Below are 25,612 nucleotides of genomic sequence, written 5' to 3' on the forward strand. Positions count from 1 at the left end.
TTTCTATATCCGTATCGTTTTTAAAACTGCAACGCATTTTTCTTAATGGAATTGTTTTCCGCTGTTGTAGCACGTTCGCACCGTAAGGTACCACCGTTGATGGTTTAAACAGAGTTTTTAAGTTTCAAAGTTTCCAAAGATTCCAAATATGTCTACAATCAAGCCCCGATGTAACATTACCAAACCATTTGGTGCATTCATAAAAGACATGGAGTTGTTGGTGTGGTTGTTTCACATTGTGAAAACTGAACTACTCAGAGTTCTGGAGATGTGAATCATTATCACCTAATTATCATCAGTATGTGTTTCTTTGCATGTTAAGCTTTTCTAGAAAAGACCGGCTCAAAAACAAGAAGATAAACTACTTATGGAGTTTGTGATGAGATTGTTTCGTCAGCGGTCATCAGAGATGTAAAGTAACTTAAGTAATTACATTTACTCAAGTACTGTACTTAAGTGGAATTTTGAGATACTTGTCCTTTACTTGAGTATTACAATTGTTTGCTACTTTTTTCTTCTACAAAGTGGCAAGCATTTTGTGAAATCTAACCAAGTGTTGAATCAGACTTTAGTTCCACCTGGAGTAAATCCACCAGCTACCCTGCAGTCTACAAAGTACTTCAAACTAGCTGCACCTTCACCAGCTTTGAGAACACTTTCATGATCAATCATTATAAAACATATCATATATATTATTCTGAAAAGGACCAATCTGCACAACGACTACTTTTGGTACTTTAAGTATATTTTGGTGCTAATACGTGTGTACTTCTACTTGAGTAACATTTTGAATGCAAGACTTTGACTTGCAACAGAACAGAGTATTCATAGACTCTGGTACTTCTTACTCAAGTAGAACATCTGAGTACTTCTCCCACGTCTGGCGGTCATATTCAAGGTCAACAACGAACTCAGCTTTAACCCAACATACAGTTTGTCGATAAGAAACCCCCCCCCCCCAAAAGTCTTAGAAAAGAGAAATCAATATCTACATCTCCATGACAACTAAAACAACACCTGATGAATGAATGTGTGTGTGTGCATTGGACTTTTAATACGTGTTCTCCATGTAAGTCTAATTCTCCTAATGGCCGGGCATTCAGAATATGAATATGAAGAATATAATCTAAGAGAGAAACACACAAATCCACAGCAAGACAAAGACACCCTGTTTAATCAGCACCTGTATGCAGCCACACATGATGCACACATCGACGGCACCATCCCACATGAACCTGTCTCTTGATACGTCGACTACAGTCCCCTTGCTCTGCAGAAGCTAGCACAGTTTCCATAGTTACTCTCTGCAGCCCTCCTCCACCCCCCGGGCCCACACTCCCATAGCTATGTGATGCAGGAAGTGCAGTGTTGGAGGAGTGCGACAGTTTCCAGCGTGGCACAATAACCTACTTCCCGACAAGCAGCGGAAGGAAATGACCCGGATGCTGAATAGTAAACGAGCAGAATGAAAGAATACAGAAGCAGGGGAGGAAAGGCAGGCGGCAGGGAAGTAAACCCAATGGGTCGAAGGGGTGGATGGGAGGAATCGTGGAGAGGGGAAGGAAGAGGACAAGTAGCAATGGAGAGAATGAATAGGAAAAGAAAGAAGACGAAAAGAAAGATGTAAGGAGAAAGCAAGAAAGAGAAAAGGTGATGTAGGACAGGAAGTGCTTCATGGGAGTATACATCTTTAACATGTTGACCTTGTGAATCTTGTGAAAAACAAATGCTTTAACAGGATTGGCCATTCAAATGTTTCCAAACTATAACCTTGTAAGTCATTGCGAATGAAGCACATCAATCTGCAGATATTCACTCGGCACACTCATCAACAGTTCACGAGCAGTAGAGAATAACCACGCCGTGAATTAAAATCCGTATGTAGCTCTGAATATGATGATAGCCATATATGCCAGCATTGCTCCGACTGAATGACTCCCCTGTTGTATTCCGATGACACCCCCCCCCCCCCCCCCCCCCCCCGTCCTCAGCGGTCCTGATGAGAGGATGGAGATCCCCTGCATGGCTTTCATCTGCTCTGTTTCTCCTCACATTTCCCATCAATTCAAGGGTTTCCATTCGACGACACCACCGTATGACGCAGCTTCCACCCTGTCTCTATCGTACACGTGCTTCCCCAGCAGAGGCTATGACTCATCGTATTCTAACCTTCAGATAAGAGAAAAGGAAAGTGAGGACTCACCAACATGAGTGATGACACACTGCACCCTCTGCAGCAGCTCCTGGACCGACATCTCGTCTTCTCTCAGCCAGCTCAGCATCTCAGGGTGTGGGTCGCATCCACCCTCCTCCGCTCCTGTCTCTCTCTCTCTCTCTCTCTCTCCGCTGCCACGCCTCCGTTCGTCACCCTTCCTTTGCCGACAATCACCCCCTCCTTCTGCTCGCTATAATCCAATGTTCTCCTGTGAATTATCTCCTCCTTTCTCTCTGATGCTCCTTGTGTCTTGTTTTCTTCTTTGAGCTTTAGGATGTTGATCTTCTTCTCTCCTTCACCATGCCTACTTCAAATCCATATAATAACAAATTGGGGACACATATGATGCTACTCCTAGCCAGTCAGCAAAAACAGGAATTATGGCGTGTTAAATAATCAGCTTGGCAGCCAGGCAAAGATAAGCAGCCAGTCAGGGAATAAAAGCAGCTCAGATAGCCAGTCAATGGATTTAAAACAATCAGCCAGTGTTTACTGAAATATCAAGTTCATTGTCAGCCAGTCAACCACACAATGCATTCTGTAGGGAGTCAGTCAGTAAACAAAAGAGATCAATTGTGTCTCAGCCAGAAAACAGAATTGATCTGAAACTAGCCAGGACATCATTGCAGAAAAGAGCACACTTTCCAGTTCATGTGCAGTAAAATGACCCGCCCCTGCGTAACTAGGTTAAAAAGGGTCATTAGGAAGCAACAAAAACATCAGCCACCCTATGGAGTCCTTTTCATGATGCTGGCAAACATATCCAATTATTCAAAAGAAGCCTCCAGGTCAAAGAACAAATAGTCCCCACAGCCACAAAAAAAGGAACACGATCCTCAAAAATATGTTTAACACGTGCCAAACATAGCCAAATAAAAAGGATGCTCCTCAGGAAGTAACTGGCCCACTTCACGTCTACAGACACTCCTTAGGTTCCGGGTTGGAAAGCATGGCTGCTGCTTCTGTAATGATGCTCTCATAAAGGAGCTGAGTCACAAAGAGGAACCACGAATCAGAGGGCTGCTACCTGCCTGCAGGGCGGAGGGAGAGACACAGAAGCCGGGGGAGGGTGGATGATGGATAGATAGGGTGGGGGTTAATAGGTCCATAACAGAAATCCTGGAACAGCATGGATTGGAGCTATAATGGAACATTGACTGATCCTCAAACAGAAGTGTCACCTGCTTTTATTAGATCTGAGGTAGGGGACTTGAACATTGTACACAATTGAAATGAATATTGTTTTTTCCCGAGTCTCTTTAAAGACACCATCCTTGCTTTGTGATTCACCATCTTTTTTTTGAGGGCTCAAACAAAACAAATCAATAGCCTACACCCATCATACATCATTCATGCTTTAGGCTCATTCACTGCTACCTAGCCACTCTGCTGATCCTGCTCTGTGTTTTCATTAAAGCCAACCATGTGAGACAGGGACATTAGCATCTCTCCATGAGCCTGTGTCCACTGGGACTGTATAGATTGCCTGGGAGACGACTATTAGCCAGAGACATCTGCACTCAGTCTCATCCTCCCACTCATTTATCTCCCCTCAGCAGCCAATAACAGGCCCTTCTGAAGGCTTTCAAACAATAGAAACATGCAGCAGAAACGGCGGAACAGCTGGCAGACAAAGCATGATCCAAGGCAGTGCATTCATTAAATAATATACATTCAAATGTTCAATCATTACCATGCAGCCAATATTTTGGAAACAAATAAAGGAAAAGTACAAGACTATGGAAAGGAGAAAGGGAAACAAGAGAAATTGCGCCTAGTCTTCTAAGAAGAAGAAGAAGAAAACAAGAGAGGGGAAAAAGGAAAGGAGGAAAAGGAAAGGAGGAAAGGAGGGGGGGAGGATACGTGAAAGGAGGGGCAGGACCCTTTATATATACAGTCTATGGGCAGGACCATCTGATTGGTAGCAGTGATATGACGTCGGCGGAAGTTGTTTTCTCTTCCAGAGCGGGAAGCCGCTGCTGCTGCTTCAACATCGCTTCGCTTTACACATGTCAACAACCAGACTCCACAACGCTGAGACACACAGCTATCAGAAGCTATTTCATCTTTAGGCATTGTTAAGAAGAAACTCATACCGTTGGATATCAACGGCAGGGTTTGTCTGATCAGCGGTGGATATATAAAGTAAGTGCGGTTTGTCTTTCTGTATAATCCTCAGATAACAATTGGCTAAAACTAAAAGCTAATAGCAGGCTAATTTAGCTACCTAACTGGGTGATTGTACTTAGCTTGTTCTTAATCTTTACTATGTAATGCCAGCTATAACGTGTTATTTTGCGACTCAATTATATATGCAAATACGTTTTAACTCTACATGACAATACTAAGTAACACATTGTCAGTTTAACATCCATTGTTTTGTTTATATGAATGGTTAGGGTAAGTACTTGGCATCATAACGCTTGTACGAAGAAGCCAGTTCAACATCCCGTGGATATCTTTGAGTTATCTGGCTTAAATAACCCTGACAAACGAGATCTCGCTAAACGGTCCTACGACGCTGGTTATCAACTCGATAAAGTGATATTTGACCAGTCACAAAATGGAGAAGCGTACTTCTTCATGAATGAAGAGTAAACTATAATATTAGATAATCCAGGATGAAAGCAACATAGGTGCAGAGTGCAGGGAGTATTCATTATATTTAAAAGAGTTCATATAAAAACATAATTGAATGCAGTAAGCGCTGCAGGCTTAATTGTATATCTTAAAGACAGTGGTGTGTTATTAAACGTTCAATATAAGCATGTTCTAATGTGAGGAGTTTATTTGTTCCTTCTTTTACTTGTTCTTCTGTCCTGCACCTCTCCCCGATGTTTGTGCTTTTTTAAAAAGTGTTTCATTCCTAGAGGTTTGTTACTGTAAACACTTCGGCATTCAGTATGCAACATAGGCCTCAAGAAGCGGACACACAGCAGCTGTTGATGACATCATATGAAAGCATAAAGAAATGTAATGCTAACATGTAGGGCTGCTCGATTATGGCAAAAATCATAATCTCGATTATTTGGGTCAATATTTGTAATTTGCGAACATTAAATGCGATTATTCATTGACTTTGAAAAGATCCATTTATTGTACTTTAAAACAAATACAAATAATAATTGGACATGTTTAACTGTAGAATTATACGTTCAGGGTAATCAACTGAAAAAACAATATAAAATAAATTATACATTCATATCTACATTTAAATAAATAATATCAAAATAATAAACAAGATCAACACACATGTTGCAGTGCACTGTCACAACCTGAAAACTCCTTAACATATATCCAACATTTTGGTACAACATATTCCACTCCGTTAAACATTAAAGGCTGGCCCACCGTCATGGTCCAGAAGTAACAGGAAATAAATGTTGAACTACAATCTAAGACCAAATAAAAAAATGTTGGCCACCATGGCAAATGCTGGTAGGGCTGCTCATGTCATCTCTTAAAAATGTTTTGCTAGAAACTAGGGCTGCTCGATTATGGCAAAAATCATAATCTCGATTATTTGGGTCAATAATTGATATCACGATTTTTAAAAACGATTATCCATTTACTTTGAAAACATCAATCTATTGGAGAAAAATCTTTGAACAGTATGTTTTTAACAGTTGATTACCCTGAACTTTAAGTATAACTCAACTGAAAAAACTATAAAAAAAATTTAATAATACAAAAAATAATCGTTATATTTAGATAACGTTGTTTTCGTAATCGTTGCAAGCCATAATCGTAATTGCGATTTAAAATACGATTAATTGAGCAGCTCTCTACACTAACGTGTGAATGTTTCTCTTTTTTATTTAGAACTGGTCTACGAGACACATTTTTACGGAGTACTAGTTTGATAGTTTGTAAGTTATATTTCAACTTTAAGGGAAACAAATTGGGTCATTTTTTAAAACCATTTGTCGATAACCCTTTTTTAGCTTTCTGATATACAGAGAACCAAACTGTCATGTTTATTTTTTAAGAACAAATCTGTGCCTATGGGGTGACAGTCGTCTAATATGGGTCAGATTTGAGTAGTGCTGCGTACCTGGACTCACATTCAGGTTCAGGTCCGGACTCAAGTCCAGAGGTTCAGGTTCAGGTCCGGACTTATAAGTCCGGACCCGAACCCATGGCTTGTGTCAAGTTGTGTGAGTAACTAAAGTGAACTTATTGTGAGCTAATTATCAATTGAAAATTAACTCATAATCAACTCAAATTCAAACTCGTCAGGTTTATTGTGCTCCCTTCCAACTTGTGTCCACATTTCTCTACAAAGTACAAATGTAAAAAAACACTTTTTGCCACTTAGTCTACAAATGACTTATGACAGCAACTACAGTGAACTACTACAAAGTTCAAACATTTATTTCATTTACCAAACTAAAGTAACCAAACAGTCCCTGAGCTGACTGAGCCTAAATCCCTAAAACGTTGCTGAAAGGTAGTGTGTAGAGTAGACCATACGCATTACACTGTTACACACCTACTATACAGTATAGGCTACACTGTAGTGACTGTACAGTCAGAGTGTACTGTACTGTCTGTACACCATGTATTTTCTACAACTCTACATGTGTACATTATACAGTTCATACTACATACATAGTGATGTACATACATAATGTTAGAAATTAAAATCAATGTTGATATGGCGTAATTTTGAATTAAATACACTATTTAATTTAAATCAGTTTTATTCTGAAAACACCGGAAGTTCACACTATTAACTTAATACTTTTATTCTGAAAATTCTTCACTTCCGGTTAGCATTAGCATGTGGCGAAATGCTACATTTTCAAACCGTGAATAGAAGGTGAAATGACATGTGATGTTGTAAACTGAGCACACTGGGATTAGCACTAATTTATTGACGCTGAATAACGTTTATCAGGGAATGTTTAAATAACCACAGACACCAGAATATACGTAAGTGCTAGTTTTTTTTGCGAGTCCAAGTACCGGTTCCCGATGTTCCGGTTTTAACCGGACTTGAACCGAAACTTTTTACAAGTCCAGTACCGGTTCGGCGTACCGGTACGCAGCACTAGATTTGAGGGCCTCTGTCTGCTCAATAGTTGGTTGGATAATATGTGTTACATTTGTGTCTGTTTCTGCATATGTATTAGGGCTGCACGATTTTGGGGAAAAATTCTAATTGAGATTTTTCGGACAAATATTGCGATTGGATTTGCGATATTTGTTTTTAAGCGACCCAACGGAAGTTTATTGTAAAATGCGGCCATATCTCCGGCCAGGAAGGTCGTATCAACGTGCTCCCGTCTCTAGCACCCCGAGCTACGAGTGAAAGAACTAAACTTACATGAAACCTCCGTTGGGTTGCTTTAAAGTCAAGCTTCAGTTTCAGATTCACCCTGTAATAGAAACATGTGATGGAGCATTACTAACCTGACTCATACCTCATTCACACCAACGGTGTTTCAGGGCCGGTTCGGAGCTGGAGCTTGAAAAGCACCGGGTTTTCTTGTTCACACCGCAGCGGAGCAGCCGCTTAGCTCTGGAATCCGGTTCATTTCGAGCACCAAAATATTGTCCGGCCAGGGCAAAAGCACCACATACGTCACGCTTACGTCGAGGCGGAGGCAGGGGCGGGATCAACTCCTGAACAACAACAAAAAGCCGGCGTTTTATCCAGTTTTTACACAACGATGGAGAAACGTAACAAGCAGCAGTAGTCCACTGGAGAGACCAGCCACCTACTGGGAATCTGGTCTTCCGAAGAGGTACAGAGGAAGCTGGAGCACAATCGGCCATTGTTGTTGTTGTCGGTGTCAGCTGTGAGGGGTTTCCGCGTGGTTTGGCTTTATGAAGCGGGCACGCAAAGGGTTACGTCATGACGCAAACGATAACGCAATTACGCAGCACCAGTCGGACTCTGGGCGGTGTGAAAAGAGCCGTAGCTAAACCGAAGAACCGGTTCTGAACCTGAAATGCTCTAGCACGGAGCTTGAACCGGAGTTGCGTTGGTGTGAATGAGGTATCAGATGGCCATCTAGGAAAGCTCCATTGGAAGCCATTTGGAAAGGGCAGGCACTTGGCAGGTGATTGGATCAATCTGTCTATCTCCTTCTATCATGGGCCACTTCTGATTGGTTAACAATGGCTGGTACATGTGGAGCACAGCACTTCTGATTGGTGTGGATGACTGACACACGGGAAAAAAAAATGTTAAAAAAAATCACAGGCTTTGCGATTTGATAATCGCATCATTTCAAATTTCGATTTAAAATCGATTAATCGTTCAGCCCTAATCTGTATGTGTATTTATCCCAGGCCTTTCTTCTGCTTTTACCAACACCAGGAGCAGTCATGCAGGCCTTTCTGAAAGGAGCGACCGTTCAGACCAGCAGACCTCAGAAAGACAAGGCAGCAGCGGGGCCCGGCACGGAGAAGAAAGCCAAGGCTGTTCCATGGGTAGAAAAATAGTAAGTTTGAATCACAAAGTGTACTGGGAATTATGTCAGTTTGTAACCAACCAATGGTAAAGACCCACAAATGGCAGGCCTCAAGACATCTCAGGGACTGGAAAATGAGTTTAGGATGCAGTCAACTCACAATAACGCATTTAGGGAGCACATATATATTTTCCTTATAATGCTTTGTTTCGAACAACAAAACCGGTGTTGAAATCGACAACACATGTTAACATGGGGTGTTTTTTCAAATCCCAGCAGGCCAAAGTGTATTGATGATGTGGCCTTCCAGGAGGAGGTGGTCGCCGTGCTCAAGAAGTCTGTGGAAGGAGCAGATGTAAGTATGAAGCTCTCATGCTGTGTTTGAGGAACTGTTTGACATTCTTCTCATGTGGAAATAGTAAAAATAAAAGGATAGGAGAAATTGCAAAAATAAACCTCTAAGCCCCAACACTTTAATCAGCACGGGGTTCTCAGGAGTAGCATTTGTTCACCGACTAAAAAAAACTGCGCACACTACTAGGGTTGCCAGAAACTGACCATGATCAAAATCGATTATTCGGCAGCCCTGGCGAATAATAATCGATTATTCGACCGCAGAGCTTGCATTTAACTTCCTTTGGACTTGTAAGTTCGAAGTAGTTCCACGAGGAGGAACTCTTTTTACCTGCCGCTTTGTTCATCTTTAGTCGCACGTGTGAGGGAGAGGGGGGGTGGGGGCGGGGGCGGTGTGTAGCGTGCTGCAGCAGCAGTCTGCTCTGCTCGCAGGCTTCCTCCAAGTTTACAGTAAAACAAACTGGTGGTGTGACCAATGACCATTTACAATTATTAATACTATTACTATTATTAGCATATATATATTTATAAATATTTTGGTTGAAACTAAGCCAGAAGAAAAAGAAAAAAAATTAAAAAAATATATATAAATAAAATCGATTTTTAAAAATAATATTCGATTATGGAGACTGTAGCGAATATTCGAATAATCGAATAATCGCTGGCATCCCTACACACTACACGGCTACATAACTGCTGATTTTATACTCACTGCACACACACTCACTTCTCTGCATCAACAATACTAACAGCATAGTCCATGCGGCCTTTAGCTGATTATTCTATAAAGCAATATGCAAAGAGAAAGGGACGGGCGGAGAAATATTGAAATGTTTTGTATCAGACACAACCATTGTGTGGAAACATTTTTATAAATGGTGAGACCAAATCATTTGTTGGTGTCACTAACTGAGAAAGCTGGTATCACCAGTGCTACCAATGTAAAATAAATACTGTATAACAGGGGTCTCCAACACGTCGATCGTGAACTACCGGTAGCTTATGCCAATGCAGCTTTTCAGTAGCTCGCCGCTCGCGGTTCACAGACTGTGGAAAAAATCCGACAATAATAAATGCACCTGAATCAGTCGCTGCGGCTCAGACACACATGGATTTATGTGTTAAAAGATACTCGCGTTGCACCATGTCAGGTTTTTGGTGGATTTAATCAAGTCTTGGATTGCAGAGTATGAACGTCCTCTTGCTATTTTCAGTTGATAAATACTTGTGTAAAGTTTGTGTATTAATACACATGTAGAGTTGTAGAAAATACATGGTGTACTGACAGTACAGTACACAGAAATTCACGCGATCACCATCTCCTCTCTGTTCCTCCAAGCCCCGCCCCCTCCCTGAAAATAATGAGTGACAGGCTGATAGTAACCTAACCTGATATAAACGTTATTATTCACTTAATCACTGATTGAGATATGATGAAGATAACTTAATCTCATACATTCATGGGATTTATGTAACAGTAAGACAGAGAATGTAAGTGTGCACCCAAGTGTTCATTTCGTCAGCTATTTTCTTATTTAGTTTTAGTCTTAATCCTGCGTTAAATTTCCTTTTTAGTTTTAGTCATATTTAGTCACCTTCATCCTGTTTTTATTTAGTCAAGTTTTAGTCGACTAAAAGTCTGAGCATTTTAGTCTTATTTTAGTCAAAGAAAACTAATTATTTTAGTCTACATTTTGTCAGATTATATAGAACATTTCAGTCAAACTGGTCTAGCCAAAACCAATAATTTGTCATTTTAGTCAAACATATTTCACAATAAGATTATATCTTGTCCTTATTTGATGAAAAACACAGGTTGAATGATTGAGAAGCTTTGCAGAGAGTATCTGGTCAGGTTTGTGGTGTGTTTACCAGCTGTGTTATGGCCACATTGCTTCCCTTCTGATAAAACAATGCATTCGCTTTTTTTCTCCGCCTCATTGTAGCGAAAATGGCCCAAATATCACATCGTTTCTTTCTCCCAAGCAGTGGTGGCTTTAGACTTTACGTTGTCAGTCATTTTGATGGACAGGATTGTAACATTTCCGTCATAATCCATTATTATCCGTCGAGTGCACAATGTATCACTCACTCGCGCTGACGGGGGGGTATTCGGTTAACGCGAGTGCGACCGCTGCTCCTAAGACCTGTTGTTGCCTTTTATTTTCTGTTAAATAAGGTTAGTTAGACCATGAGTTAGACCATGAGTTAGACCATGAGTTAGACCATGAGTTAGACCATGAGTTAGACCATGAGTTAGACCCGGGTCTTCCTGACAGTTCATATTGTGCCGCTGCCCGGTGTAATTCAAATGTACCGCCGCGCGCACCACAGAAACACAGCACAGCTGCTGCCCCGCCGCAGCACTGCCGCAGCACCGGAAATGGAACTGCTGGGAGAAAAACTAACTATCAGAGATTTAACGTTATCTTTGATAATATTTCGTCTCCTCATTTTTCGTCAACGAAAGTAAAGAGAGATTTTGGCATAGTTTTTATTTAGTAAACTACATTTTCGTCTCGCCACTTTTCGTCAACGATATTGCATGATGATTTCGTTACAGTTATTGTTTACTGCCGTCTCGTCATCGTCTCGTTTTCGTCATGGACAAAAATGGTCGTTGACGAAAATATTTCGTCATAGTTTTAGTCAACGAAATTAACACCAGTGCACTAGGGGTGCAACAACTAATCGACTTAATCGATTAAAATCGATTACCAAATTAGTTGGCAACTAATTCAGTCGTCGATTCGTTGGTGACGTCATCACATGTGTTCTACACCCCGTTAAGCTCCAACGTTATCGCTCTTTTGTATCGGTACAGGAGACATTTAAAACATATGTCATATGTATTATTGCTACATAAACATTATATCGCAGTCTTAGTGTCGCCAACTCCGTTTCTAATATGCAATATGACTACAAAATGCGTCTATAATGTATTTTCGATCTTCCCAATTCAGACGAGAGATCTCTCCCCCGCCTGCTTGCGAGGGGGCGGGGCAGTTTACACACACACACGCAGCTGCTACATGCATGCAACACACACACACACGGAGGAGATGGCGGGGAGAACGCGCTCCGAGGTGTGGTTCAACTTTAGCCGTCTCGATGTGGACAATACTCGTTACCAAAAGTGCAATAAGAGTTTAGCATGTCAGGGCGGTAACACGAGCAATGTGTCTAAACATTTAGCAAAAGTGCTCCACATCCAGACGGAGGAATGCACCGGGTTGGACTGTCTTTCTAGCAGCTCTGTAGCTCCATCCACGAGTAACGTTTCCACGTCAGGTGTTATGTATGCTAGCAGCAACACACAGAGATACTCCATTATACAAACATGGGTTATGATTAGAGGTAACTGAGTTATTTATTTTGTTAAAGTTTCAGCTATTCTGTTTACAGTTCTGTCATCACATTATTTAATACCATTTGTTAAAACATTGTTGTTTCTTTTGATGTGAAATATTATGCATTTAATTAAAATAAAAAGCAATGTTAGTTTTGTTCACAATTTGTTTAGTTAGCTTATTTCTTGTCAAAAGAACCGTTAATACTATCGTTAAAAGGACCGGATCGATAAGCAGTATCGATATAAGTAGTAGTACAGTTAAAACCTTAACGATCCGAATAATCGATTAATCGTTTCATTAATCGATAGATTAATCGATTATCAAATTAGTCGTTTGTTGCAGCCCTACAGTGCACCCACATGCACTATTTTAGTTTTTATATGCTGTTGTAAATACTCCTGTTGTCTGCTGTGTTTAGACTTAAGTCCTGTGTGTGATGCCACATTCAGGACCTTCAGTGTCCTTTCTTTAACAGAAGACCGTGGCTTGAAGCTGCAGCTAGACTGCAGAAGCATTAGCTTTTTGTTTTTGAGGATGGAACAATTTCACACACAGATATAGGGAGGCTAGACCTATACAATTGATTTATTATGGTTTACATTTCATGTCAAGACGAAGAAAAAGATGGCTGAACTGTTCAGTGTCAATCTTGTGGATTGTCATGAAATCTAAATAGGCTACAGAACAAGACCGACTGAAGAACATGTAAATGACTCTATTAGAGTGAACCTAAGTGGGTCCTGCAGACACCTCTATGGTGACTCCATGCAGCGCCAGTCCTCTCACTGACTGTGAAAAAGAGTGAATGCACTTACTTTGCACACGTGCCATAAGATGCTTGTCAGGTGGTGATTAAGGCGATGTATTTACTATGTGGGCCATAAGAAGAAGTGAAAACATTTTCTTTTTCTCTTGGACATTTATGTGAATTGTCAGTGATGTATACACTATGTGGGCGTCTGGACCATAATAATATGGGATAAATTGTCGTTTTTTTGGACCTTGATGTGAAGTTAAGATTTTTGATAATAATAATGGGTTTCATTCATAAAGCAAGTGCTACAAGCAGTGAGCATGAACAGTATAAAAACATTACACAACACGGTAGAATTAATAAAAAGCAATACAAACAAACAATACAAATAAAATAAAATAAAAGGGTGGTAATAAATAAAAGGTCTAGGGAAAGACTCTATTAAAAAGATGGGTTTTTAGGCCTTTTTTTAAAAGCCTCCACGGTCTGTGGTGCTCTCATGTGGTCGGGGAGAGCGTTCCACAGGCTGGGGGCAGCCGAGCAGAAGGCCCGGTCTCCCATAGTACGGAGCTTAGTCCTGGGGGGTTTGAGGAGGTTGGAGCTGCTGGAGCGGGTGGTCTGCAAGGAGGTAAGGGGGGTGAGGAGTTCCTTGAGGTAGGGAGGGGCAGTTCCATGGATACACTGGTGGGTGAGGAGGGAGACCTTGAATTCGATCCTCAGTTCCACGGGTAGCCAGTGTAGTGATTTAAGGATGGGGGTGATGTGATCGTATTTGCGCACCCTCATCAGGATCCTAGCAGCGCTGTTCTGAATGTACTGGAGCTTCCGGATGCTTTTGTTAGGGATCCCGATGAGGAGTGCATTGCAGTAGTCCAGCCTGGAGGAGACAAAGACGTGGACCAGCTTTTCGGCGTCAGACAGAGTGAGTGTGGGCGGAGTTTGGCGATGTTCCTGAGGTGATAAAAGGAGTTCTTGCACAGCTGTTTAATGTGAGCCTCAAAGGTCAGATGGGCGTCCATTTTAACACCCAGGTTGGTTGATACGCTTTGGGTATTGCAATATCACACGTGTACAAAAGTAGCTTAACCCTTATGTTGTGTTCGGGTCTCCGTGACCCGTTTCAAGTTAAAATTATATAATAACTACGCTCTAGTTTTTTTTTATCGGAACAAGGCTTCATGATATCCACAACAGCTATATAAACACTACAAAACTGATTTTGACAATTTTTGCCAAGTCTCTAAAAACAAAAGTGTATAATTTGGTGTTGGGGTCTGGGGAGACCCAGCAGAATTGTTTTGGGTGACTCGGGGTCAAATTTGGCCCAATCAAAATTCATCTTTGACTTTAGACACCCCTCCCCCGCCCCCTTCATCCACTGTAACGATAGTTTTTCGCGACATGCACCTGGTCTCCCCTCCCTCTGCCCCCCTCCCCCCACAGGAACTCAACCTTTCTCAAAGAATATGTACACTAACACTTGAACCTGAACACACATATGCCAGAAACTGACCATGATCAAATTCGATTATTCGACCGACAATAAATTGTGCGCGCATCTTCAAATGGATGCACTCAAAGCGCATTGTTGAGCTGTGATAGACCAACGTCTTTTCGCAGAGCTTGCATTTAACTTCCTTTGGACTTGTAAGTTCGAAGTAGTTCCACGAGGAACTCTTTTTACCTGCCGCTTTGTTCATCTTTAGTCGCACGTGTGAGGGAGAGGGGGGGCGGTGTGTAGCTGCTGCAGCAGCAGTCTGCTCTGCGCAGGCTTCCTCCAAGTTTACAGTAAAACAAACTGGTGGTGTGACCAATGGCCATTTACAATTATTAATACTATTACTATTATTAGCATTAGTCTATATTTTGGTTGAAACTAAGCCAAAAAAAAAAAAAAACATAAATAATAATTAAAAAATATATAAATAAAATCGATTTTTAAAAATAATATTGGATTATGGAGACTGTAACGAATAATCGAATAATCACTGGCATCCCTAATATGCACGTGTGCAATATGTGATGTGTTTTGGGCCATAACATTAAATTACAACAGGATTGTACGGTTATCAATGCATTACAAGTTAGTTATGATGGAGTTAAAACAATATTGGATGATAGTCATTTTTGTGTGTGTTTTGGACTGAGATAAATCATGGCTCAAAATTGACCCGCGAACACCATGAACGGTAACAGCTTTCGAACACAACACCAGGGTTCAACTGATGAGTGCTATGTGAATACATTTAAGCGATGTATTCAATTAGTAGCTCTTGGCCACTTTCCTTTTGTTCACAGTAGCTCTCAGATGAAGAACGGTTGGAGACCCTGCGATATAACACATCCAAATCTTTCTGTTCAAATGTGTCTTTGAGAACAGACGGAGAATGACTTCTTCACAAATCACTTCTGACTTTGTCTCCTTCGTAGGAAACTCAAAATGTTGTCGGCATAATGTTTTTCTTTTGTTATATCCTCTATGTATAAACTCAATCTATGTTCTTAGTGCACTTCTGTAGCAAAACTAAACATAGCATTAATAACAATGTCACAAAGCGTTGATGTTGCAGCGGATAGCGGTGATCAGTACACGAGGAATTCAGTGCATCAGAATTACACAAATGAAGGCAAACATCTGCTAAATCATGCAGTTTTCCCGTTTCCTCCTTCATACCCAGGATGGCTTAATCACAGTTTCTCTTTTGTTGTATCTGCAGCTTCCCAACTTGCTCTTCTACGGCCCCCCCGGAACAGGAAAGACCTCCACCATCTTAGCTGCTGCCAGAGAGCTCTATGGGTGAGTGCGCTGTTGATATTGTGGGTGAAAAGCAGATCCATTTCAGCCCGGTTATCATCTGATCATTCACCTGTTTTCTCTTGGTATGAACCGCCCCCCCCCGCAGGCCCCAGCTGTACAGGCAGAGGGTGCTGGAGCTCAACGCCTCCGACGAACGAGGCATCCAGGTAGTCAGGCAGAAGGTGAAGAACTTCGCTCAGCTCACCGTGGCCGGGTCACGCCAAGAGTAAGTCAGCATGGACTCATTCTCCAATATAGGGCAAGTTGTCTCGTGGTTGCTCTGTAACTCATCATCATTTTGTTTTTAAACAATTAGTGTTAGAAATGAGTGTTGTACCAATACCGATTTAGAATAACAATTTTGTTTCTTGTTTTTATTTAGTCTCCTTTAGGGAAATAAAATAATTAGAGCCGGGACTCGATTAAAAAAAGTAATCTAATTAATTAGAGGCTTTGTAATTAATTAATCGAAATTAATCGCATTTTTAATCAAATATACATATTTGACCTGAGAACAGTGAGAAGCAGTTTTCACATGGACTTTACTCCAAGTGGTCGACAGTCGGGTGCAGTCCAGTGAGCAGGGAGCTGGTTATTCTCTCAGACGTGGACTGACTTCTCCTGGCCCTGAAACCAGTCGTCTGGTTGAGTGTGGGTTGGGTCAGGGTGTGGTTCCTTGCACTCGGAGTCGGGCTAACGTCCACGCTAGCTGCTACATGCTTTGCATTTAGGTGATACTTTAGGCTTGATGTGCTGCGGTGATTATTTTATGATTAAATTATTTTTTGCATAATTTGCACACAGCCGTGCTCTTGTCGACGCTTCCATCCGTCCGTTTTTTAAAACAAAATGTCCCATCCACGGGGCCGACCAAAGCGGTCTCATCAGCTTGTTCGTTCATGTTTGATTATTGTTCACCGTGGTTTGTTGTTGTTTGAAGTCCCATGCTGAAGTCATGAACGTTAGTTGGTGCTCCAGTATAATCGGTACGCCTGAAACTCATCCAGTGAGAAACGTTCCGCTGTGCAAAAATAAGTGCGATTAAAATGCGTTAATTTTTGTGTAATTAATTAATCTTAATTAACGCGTTAAAATCCCGGCCCTAAAAATAATGAAATCTTGTGAAAAAATATGAAGTGTTTTTCCGCCCTTCCTCCATCTAACTCTGAATAAGCAAAATGGACTCTGAAAATGTCTCTTTAGTCGATTTAAAAACATCTTCTCATTGGGAAGATGCTAAGTATCAGCAGGCAGTGGTTGCGTTTAATTCTTGTTATCTCTTTTTTTTTTTTTATATATCCTATTTTTATAGTCTTTTATTATTATTATCATTATTTCCTTGATTTTATGTTATTTATTTTAGATTTTAGATTTTATTGATCTGTGTGAATCTTTGCTGTACTATTTTTCACGCTTACCCTGTTGCTGCTTTTGTACAACTGAATTTCCCCTCGGGGATTAATAAAGGTTCATCTTATCTTATCTTATCTTATCTTAGTTTATCCGCCATACTCCATTATTGCCCATTATTTTTTTATTATGATAATAAAATGCATATTTAATAGATTTAAAATCCATTCATTCAATTGTTATTTAATACATTTACAGATCAAGCTTTTAGTTTATGCATTTATATTGGCATGAATGATTGCAATCACTTTACATGGATCAGGTGAGATTGACTTTGTTACAACGGCAGTAAAAAAAGCAGTTCACAAAAGCTGATATTGATATCTGGCCAACACAGTGCATCTTGGGTAGGAATGAATGGTATCAGATGTGTGTCATGGCTCGTTCTCATTGATGAATTAAACGCTGAGTCGCTGTGTTGTGCTATGTGTGCAGTGGGAAGCCGTGTCCTCCTTTCAAGATCATCATCCTGGACGAGGCGGACTCCATGACGGGGCCGGCCCAGGCGGCTCTGAGGCGCACCATGGAGAAGGAGTCCCGCACCACCCGCTTCTGCCTCATCTGCAACTACATCAGCAGGTCGTCTGTCCATCCCTGAGCACACACACACACACACACACACACACACACACCCCCCCTCTCTCTGTGACTGACCCTGCTCCGGTCTGTGTGTTCTATAGGATCATCGAGCCCCTTACCTCCAGATGTTCCAAGTTTCGCTTCAAACCTCTGTCCAATCAGATCCAAGAAGAGCGGCTGCTGGATATCTGTGAGAAGGAGAGCCTTAAATACAGCAAAGAGGTAAAGGAGAACAGCTGACTCACTGCTCAACTGTTGCTTTGATTTAAACAAATAAAATGAAATTGCCTAAAAAAGAGGGTGAACAATAATAGAGGCGTTGTTTACCTATAGTTGTTTGCCAAAACAGAACTTTAAAACTTAAAGATCGTATATTTGAGCTTCGAACGGTGGGTTTTGTCCTTCATCTGTTCAATTAGAAGTATGGCAGGATTGTAATGGCCAGCATTAGGGGTGTGACGGTTCACAGAAGTCACGGTTCGGCTCGTACCTCGGTTTGGGGGTCACGGTTCGGTACGGGTTCGGCGCAACAAGGAAAAGCAACAAAAAAAGTCCCAAATGCATAATTCCAGGTTTTTTATTTATTTTTGAACAGTAGTGCAAGTTTCAGTATAAAAACAAGGAACTCTGACATTTTGAATAATGAACTGTATTACACAGTTAAAAACAAACCACTCACTCAGGTGGCATAGTATCTATAATGGCTGACCAACCAAACAAAAAGGTTTCATCAAGCTGTACAACTAAAAAAGAATGTCTTGAAAATATTACATCATAAATAATAAGAAAGTGTTTCAAGGGCGCATAGTAATTAAAATATATATATGCCTATAGCTTCCGTTATTTATCTTGGTCTCTCGGCTTTCATGTCTCTTGGCTTCTGAAAGACCGCGGGGATCAGCTGTGGGCTCCGGTGAGTGGCACATCTGGGTGATGCCTTCTGATATGATTTAGCACGTTTGGCGTGTGTCCATTAGCATACCGCACCGCTGTCGAACAACGCCGACACACCGTCCTCGTCCGATCCACCACTCGCACTCCATCGTTGTTGTAGTCCACAGGGAACCCGAGATGTTCCCACACAGCTGATTTAAACGAAGCAGGTAGGTTCTAGCTCCTGTGTGTTATCTGAAATCAACATACTAACTTTTCTTCTTCTTGTATTTAGTTTGTTTTGTTGTGTCACTGTTTTCTTCTTCATTTGTTGTTTAAAGGCGGCTGGCAAACAGCTTTTAGGCGCAATACCGCCCCTGGATTATGTACAGTGGGGCAAACAAGTATTTAGTCAGCCACCAATTGTGCAAGTTCTCCCACTTAAAAACATGAGGCCTGTAATTGTCATCCTAGGTATACCTCAACTATGAGAGACAGAATGAGAAAAAAAAATCCAGAAAATCACATTGTCTGATTTTTAAAGAATTTATTTGCAAATGATGGTGGAAAATAAGTATTTGGTCAATAACAGAAGTTCATCTCAATACTTTGTTATATACCCTTTGTTGGCAATGACAGAGGTCAAACGTGTTCTGTAAGTCTTCACAAGGCTTCACTGTTGCTGGTATTTTGGCCCATTCCTCCGTGCAGATCTCCTCTAGAGCAGTGATGTGTTGGGGCTGTCGCTGGGCAACACTTCAACTCCCTCCAAAGACTTTCTATGGGGTTGAGATCTGGAGACTGGCTCTGATCTATTCAGCTCTTATGTTTTTTTAATACCTACACTAGGGCTGTGCACTTAATCGTATTTTAATCGCGATTACGATTATGGCTTGAGACGATTATGAAAACAGCATAATTGACAAAATACGATTATTTGTGCTGGGTGCCCTTTCGCCCCTCCCTAAAAGCCCACGTGGGAGTGACATGTGTTGTGAGTGTTCAGCGCGAGCGAAGATGTCGGAACAAGAGCAGCAACTCGTTAAAAAGAAGGGTACAACTATTTCCACTATTTGCAAGTACTTTGTCATTACATTTCACATCGCTAAAGATATGTGTTAGCCCAGTTAGCACTGTTAGCAACCAGGGCTTTCAGCAACTTGTCAACACGTTGGACAAGCGTTACGCGATGCCGTCTCGGTATTATTTCAGCAGGTCTGCGCAGCCTGCACTATATGACAAATGCCGTGGGGAAGTTGAGAGAGATGTGGCTTCAGCCGACTACTTTGCTACCACAACAGACCTATGGTCTAGCCCAGGGGTGCCCAACCAGTCGATCGCGAGATGTGTCTAAAAATAGAACAACAATATTCAGTTTTATCGTTAATGTCCATAACATAATCGTCCTGTGCCAGAATAATGCACTTGAACGCATCACAGCTTTGTGATTGGCCGGCGTCACCCCATGTGAGTGGCTGAGGGTCTTCAGTACAGGTGGCTTGTCACCTGCCTGCGCTCATCTCTGAAACCAGACCATGTCAACAGGCTGTTGTTTCTTGCAAAAAATCTTTAAGAGATGACATGAGCAGCCCTACCAGCATTTGCCATGGTGGCCAAAACATTTTTATTTGGTCTTAAATTGTAGTTCAACATTTATTTCCTGTTACTTCTGGACCATGACGGTTGGCCAGCCTTCAACGTGGAATATGTTGAATATGTTTTTACCAAAATGTTGGCTATATGTTAAGGAGTTTTCAGTAGGTTGTGACCGTGCACTGCATCATATTTGATTTAATTTATCTTGGTCTAATTTATTTGTATTTATCATATTAATAATATATGTTTAGTATGGTTTTGGAAGTGCGCTCCAACATATTTGTTGATCTTGTTTATTGGTAAAATATTATTTGTTTTAAAGTTCAATAAATGGTCAATGAATAATCGTCAAAATAATCGTGATATCAATTATTGACCCAAATAATCGTGATTATGATTTTTGCCATAATCGCACAGCCCTAGCCTCCACCATCCTCTGGGACATGCAGGCTCTGACTGGTGACTGCAACATCAAGTGCACATGATTTAGAATTTCATATTTTTTTAGTTTCTCCAAAATTGTTTTAAAATTATCTATTGACAAAAGCTGTCTGCTTTCTGTTGTAATTATTTAAATCAATGCATCAATAATATAAACAATGCCGTTTTCATTTAAAAAATGGTTTATGCAACAACACAATAGCATAAATAAAGACCATCCATCCAATGTTATCCTATTACAGTATTGTATTGCAGTTTCATTATAATACTTGAATTCATTATTGAAAGATAAATGATAGAAGTTATGGTTAGTCATTATGTTTAAGCTAACCGAAGGATAAATTGACTTTGAGAAAATCAATAAATTAATCAAAACAAACTGTGAGATTATTAGAATCATCGAATTAATCCATAACAAATAATTGTAAATTGCCGCCTTAATGTGTTTTTTAAAGTGCATCCTTTTCTACAACTTGCCTTTTTCTCCAACCGCTGAACATACGTCTGTTGGAGCTGATGCATGCTCCACAGCACCTCTGCATATCGCTGTGGGCCTCAGGACGGGATCTACAGCTGGTGTAGCCAACATCTCACGCTTTCTGTCCTTCAGAGTATAGCAGCGTTAGTGACGGTGTCTGAGGGCGACCTGCGGAAAGCCATCACCTTCCTGCAGAGTGCGGCGCGCCTCAACATGGACCGGGAGATCACAGAGAGCGCCATCATTGAACTAGCGGGGGTGAGCCTCAAAGAACGGAGGATTTAAGTATGTTGTGGACATATCAAAGCCCTTAATGCTCACTCTGTTGTTGTTTACTCCAGGTCGTCCCTCCCAAGATGATTGACAGCTTGCTCCAGATATGCCTCTCAGGAACCTTTGAGAAACTAGAGGTCGCAGTCAGGGTAGGGGGTCTGTTAATACTAAAAAAACAATGTCATATCCTCACGTGTTTAATGTACATGGTCCCTGACAACTAAACAAATAATCTAAACTAATGTCTCCTCCGTCAGAACATGGTGGATGAAGGCTACGCAGCCACACAGATCCTGGGTCAGCTCCATGAGGCCGTCATCGAGCACGACCTGAGTGACCAGCAGAAGTCAGTGTTAACAGAGAAGATGGCGGTAAGTGATCTGATGGCGCTCCAGGTTAAGATTAAGACCTTTACTAATCCCAGAGGGGAAATTCAGTAAAGGCCCCAAATACACGCTCACATGCGCAACAAAGACCTGCAGACATGCGCTGATGGAGAGATCGCAGATCGAAGGGGCTGCCAGTGTTCTGGAAGGGGTTCGGTGCCTTGCTCCTGGGCACCTCAGCAGTGCCCAGGAGCAAACACACCTCTCCAGCTACCCTTTGTTTCTTGCTCCGATCAGGACTTGAACCGTCAAACCTTCTCTTCCTAAGCCAACTCCCTACGGACTCAGCTCAACATGTCAAAACAAAATGTTCGCTTTAATATTTGGAGAACAAAAACAAAGCTATGATTGGAAAGCTAAGAATGTCCGCTTTTCACAATATGTGTCAGTGTGGCTGATATTGAAACGTTCCATTTGTGCTTGTGTTCCCTTTTTCGTCCAGGTTGTGAGTAAGTGCCTGTCGGACGGTGCGGACGAGTACCTGCAGATGTTGAGTCTCTGTTCGGTCATCATGCAGCAGGCCTCCCAGCACAACTGAAGCATCACACAGCAGAACGGTGGACCTGTTGCCATCAAATGTCTCTTTATCATTTCCATGAATGTAACTACTGACCAACATATCTTTGAATACTTTTTGCATTTTTGGAAAGTAATAAACTACTTTTTGTATATTTGTAGTGTTTGTATCATTGACGTGATTGCTCATAATGAGGACCAGTGGTGGAAGAAGTACTCAAATAGTAGTAACAGTTAATTGCACAGTTCAGAAATACCCTGCGCACAAATCTTAGTTAAGTAAAAGTACAAAAGTATTAGCATACAAATATACTTGTATGAAAAGTACTACAAATTAAAGTATGGAAATAATATACATATTATTGTTGATTTATAATTATATTGTGTATATCACTTTAATTGTACAGCTAGTAAAGGTGAAGCTAACTTTGACTATTTCCATATTGCCAGATATCTTAATTTAGAATAGTGCATAACCTATTAGATTTATGTATTGATTATTTGAATCTGCAAAGTAACTTATTTTGTCAAACAAATGTAGGTAAAAAGAACAATATTTGCCTCCAAAATGTAGATGTGTAAATTAGCATTAAATGGATGTAGTAAAGTACAAGTACCTCAAAATGTTACTTATGTACCAGTGTTGTAGTCAAGTCACCCATCTTCGAGTCCAAGTCTGAGTCACCCAAGAAGAGTGAGTCATCGTTACCTGTCCACGAGTCCGAGTCATCATGTATTAAACATGTGAGTGGTATATGTGTTTACATTTAGCTGTTGATTTGGTTCTTATCAATCAATATGTTGTATCTACATTGCTTTTATCCTTTAATTTTCTGCATTGCTTTTATTCCTTCTATATATCTGGTGTGAAGCACTTAGGGCTGCAATTATTGTAAGAAAGGTGCTATACTAATATAAGGCTTATTATTATTAAAGTTGGGTCGAGTTCGAAGAGCTGTTTAACAAATAAAAACGGTCTACATCAAACACAATGACCCGCTGTCACCATTTCAGTTTATTTAGTGGTTCCAAGTCATTGACATTAACATTCCACTGAACCAACTAAACCATCACTGTACTGAATGACTTTAATTTGATTAGGGATGGGTCATAAACATAAATAAATGATAGTAATCATTCTTCAGGATCAAATTCAACTTGTATAATGTGTTTGTTTCATTTCCTCATATGCATTGTTGCTGAGAACGTCATAACAGTGGCACAGCGTAGTTCAATGTGAAACCGTGAACTGTTACAGGCTTCCAACGGCACCCGGACGACCCGTTCATCTTTTCTTCCGTGATAAATAATAGCCCAGACAGCTGGTTACCGGCTGACAGCGAGTCGCGTCAGAACTTGCCAGCGATCATCCGAACTATGGTAGCCTAGATACCGATAGTAAAGATTAAGAATGTAAGCTAACAGAACTTTTGCTCATGAAAGATGATGTTGTCCCAGTCTTTTTCTCACTCGTCCTTTCACAGAAAGAGCATTTTGCCTCCTCTTTCTGTCAAAGCAAACTGCACGATGCGGGGGGGTTATTGTTTGACCGAGAATAGCGGGGGCACACGGTCAGAGGACTCGCCTCAGAGCCATCCGGACTTGAGACTAAACTTGAGTACAGGTCCAAGTCCGATCGTCAATGAGGGAGTCTGAGTAGAGTCCGAGTCCATCACTGCGCGATAAGTGGTATTATTGCAAAGTGGAAACTTTTAGGAGCCACAGCAACTCAACTCATTAATATATATATAGGCCTACACTAATATCAGCACCAAAACTGTGCGCCGGGAGCTTCATGGCATGGGTTTTCATGGCCGAGCAGCTGCATGCAAGCCTTACATCACCAATATGTTGTTGCCTGTTCCCCTCTAGTTTATGCTCACCAAAGTATTTCACTCTGGGCCCAGCAGGTGAAAAACTAAAGAGGAGGTTCCATATCCGGCAGCGCAGTTGTTAGAGATGCCGGATTTTGAAGCGCCCCCTGTAATTTTGACCAGGATAGTCACAATGTCACCAAAATCACACTGGTGTTGCATGTTCCCCTCTAGTTTATGCTCACAAAAGCATTTCACTCTGGGCCCAGCAGGTACAAAAATAAAGAGGGGCTTCCATATCCAGCAGTGCAGTTGTTAGAGCTGCCAAATCCAAATCCGGCAGGAGAAATACCTGATCTGCCGGATTTTGAAGCCCCTCTTTAGTTTTTCACCTGCAGGGCCCAGAGTAAATTGCTTTTGTGAGCATAAACTAGAGGGGGACAGCAAACACCAGTATGATTTTGGTGAAGTTGTGACTATCCTGGACAAAGATATAGGGGGGGTTCCAAATCCGGCAGCTCCAACATCTGATCTGAACATGTTATGTAGAACAGTGCAGATCTTCCCTATTGACACCAGGATTAACCTAGTCTAAACTAAGGAACCTTAATAGTGTGATAGAAAATGAAATGTAATGTAATAGAGGCACAGATATAAGATCAATAATACACTTTATTTTAGGGCACCTTTCAAAGCATTCAATGTCACCTTAAAATACAATTAAAAAATATATGAGTGACATTACAATACAAACATGTGTTGAGTAGGAAAAATGATATTCAAAGGAGCAATTCAAGTGAGTGAAGCCAGTTTGAACACATTATCTTTTAGGCTTGATTGAAAATAACACAGTGTCTGACATGATCATATATAATGTGATATCATTACTGTTATATCATTGCTTACTATTCGTGGTTATCATCAGACACTTAAACAACAGAGAATGTTTTAAGAAATAGGACTATACTAACAAATCACATATTATCCTGTCATTGTCTGTTCTGTAGGAAGGAGGAATATAGCAGAGTGGGACTATACACTCAAAAACGGAAGTTTATTCCAATACGAAGATTGTGACAGATCTGAAAAACGTGTCCTTAAAACGAGCCTCCTCGCAATTGTATGCACATTATTTATTCAGCCGTTTGCTGTTTAATCAATCAATCAATGTTTATTTATATAGCCCAATATCACAAATGTTACATTTGTCTCAGTGGTCTTCACAGTGTGTACAAAATATCAGTATGACAATACGACACCCTCTGTCCTTAGACCCTCACATCGTACAAGGAAACACTTCCGGAGAAAACCCACAGTTTAAAGGGAAAAATGGGAGAAACCTCAGGGAGAG

The 25,612-nt window shown here is 41.0% G+C and overlaps 2 protein-coding genes across 8 annotated transcripts in view; one reads left to right on the top strand and one right to left on the bottom strand.

Moving 5' to 3' along the window:
* mcf2l2 (MCF.2 cell line derived transforming sequence-like 2) overlaps positions 1-2,571 on the bottom strand; it is a 175,616-nt gene extending 173,045 nt beyond the window's left edge. For all 7 annotated transcript variants that reach the window (XM_034080623.2, XM_034080615.2, XM_034080622.2 and 4 more), the window contains exon 1: positions 2,204-2,571. In XM_034080623.2, coding sequence (XP_033936514.1) covers positions 2,204-2,282 — 79 coding nt within the window. In that variant the 5' untranslated portion in view covers positions 2,283-2,571. The remainder of the gene's footprint in view (positions 1-2,203) is intronic.
* A 1,579-nt stretch (positions 2,572-4,150) lies between these two features.
* Positions 4,151-22,602, top strand: rfc4 (replication factor C (activator 1) 4). Its single transcript, XM_034081306.2, has 11 exons — positions 4,151-4,360; positions 8,544-8,667; positions 8,914-8,992; positions 15,816-15,895; positions 16,002-16,121; positions 17,741-17,884; positions 17,986-18,106; positions 21,405-21,530; positions 21,614-21,694; positions 21,803-21,916; positions 22,374-22,602. The coding sequence occupies exons 2-11, from the start codon at positions 8,552-8,554 to the stop codon at positions 22,467-22,469; spliced, it is 1,077 nt and encodes a 358-aa protein (XP_033937197.1). The 5' UTR covers positions 4,151-4,360; positions 8,544-8,551; the 3' UTR covers positions 22,470-22,602.
* Positions 22,603-25,612: the final 3,010 nt, after the last annotated feature.

The sequence above is a fragment of the Pseudochaenichthys georgianus genome, chromosome 4 (assembly GCF_902827115.2).
Source record: "Pseudochaenichthys georgianus chromosome 4, fPseGeo1.2, whole genome shotgun sequence".
Classification (NCBI taxonomy): Eukaryota; Metazoa; Chordata; class Actinopteri; order Perciformes; family Channichthyidae; genus Pseudochaenichthys; species Pseudochaenichthys georgianus.

Coding starts and splice junctions, on each gene's coding strand:
- rfc4 (XM_034081306.2), top strand. CDS start 8,552: ATGCAGGCCTTTCTGAAAGGAGCGACCGTTCAGACCAGCAGACCTCAG. Junction 15,896..16,001: donor GCTGCCAGAGAGCTCTATGG/GTGAGTGCGCTG, acceptor CCCCCCCCGCAG/GCCCCAGCTGTACAGGCAGA. Junction 21,531..21,613: donor CCATCATTGAACTAGCGGGG/GTGAGCCTCAAA, acceptor TGTTTACTCCAG/GTCGTCCCTCCCAAGATGAT.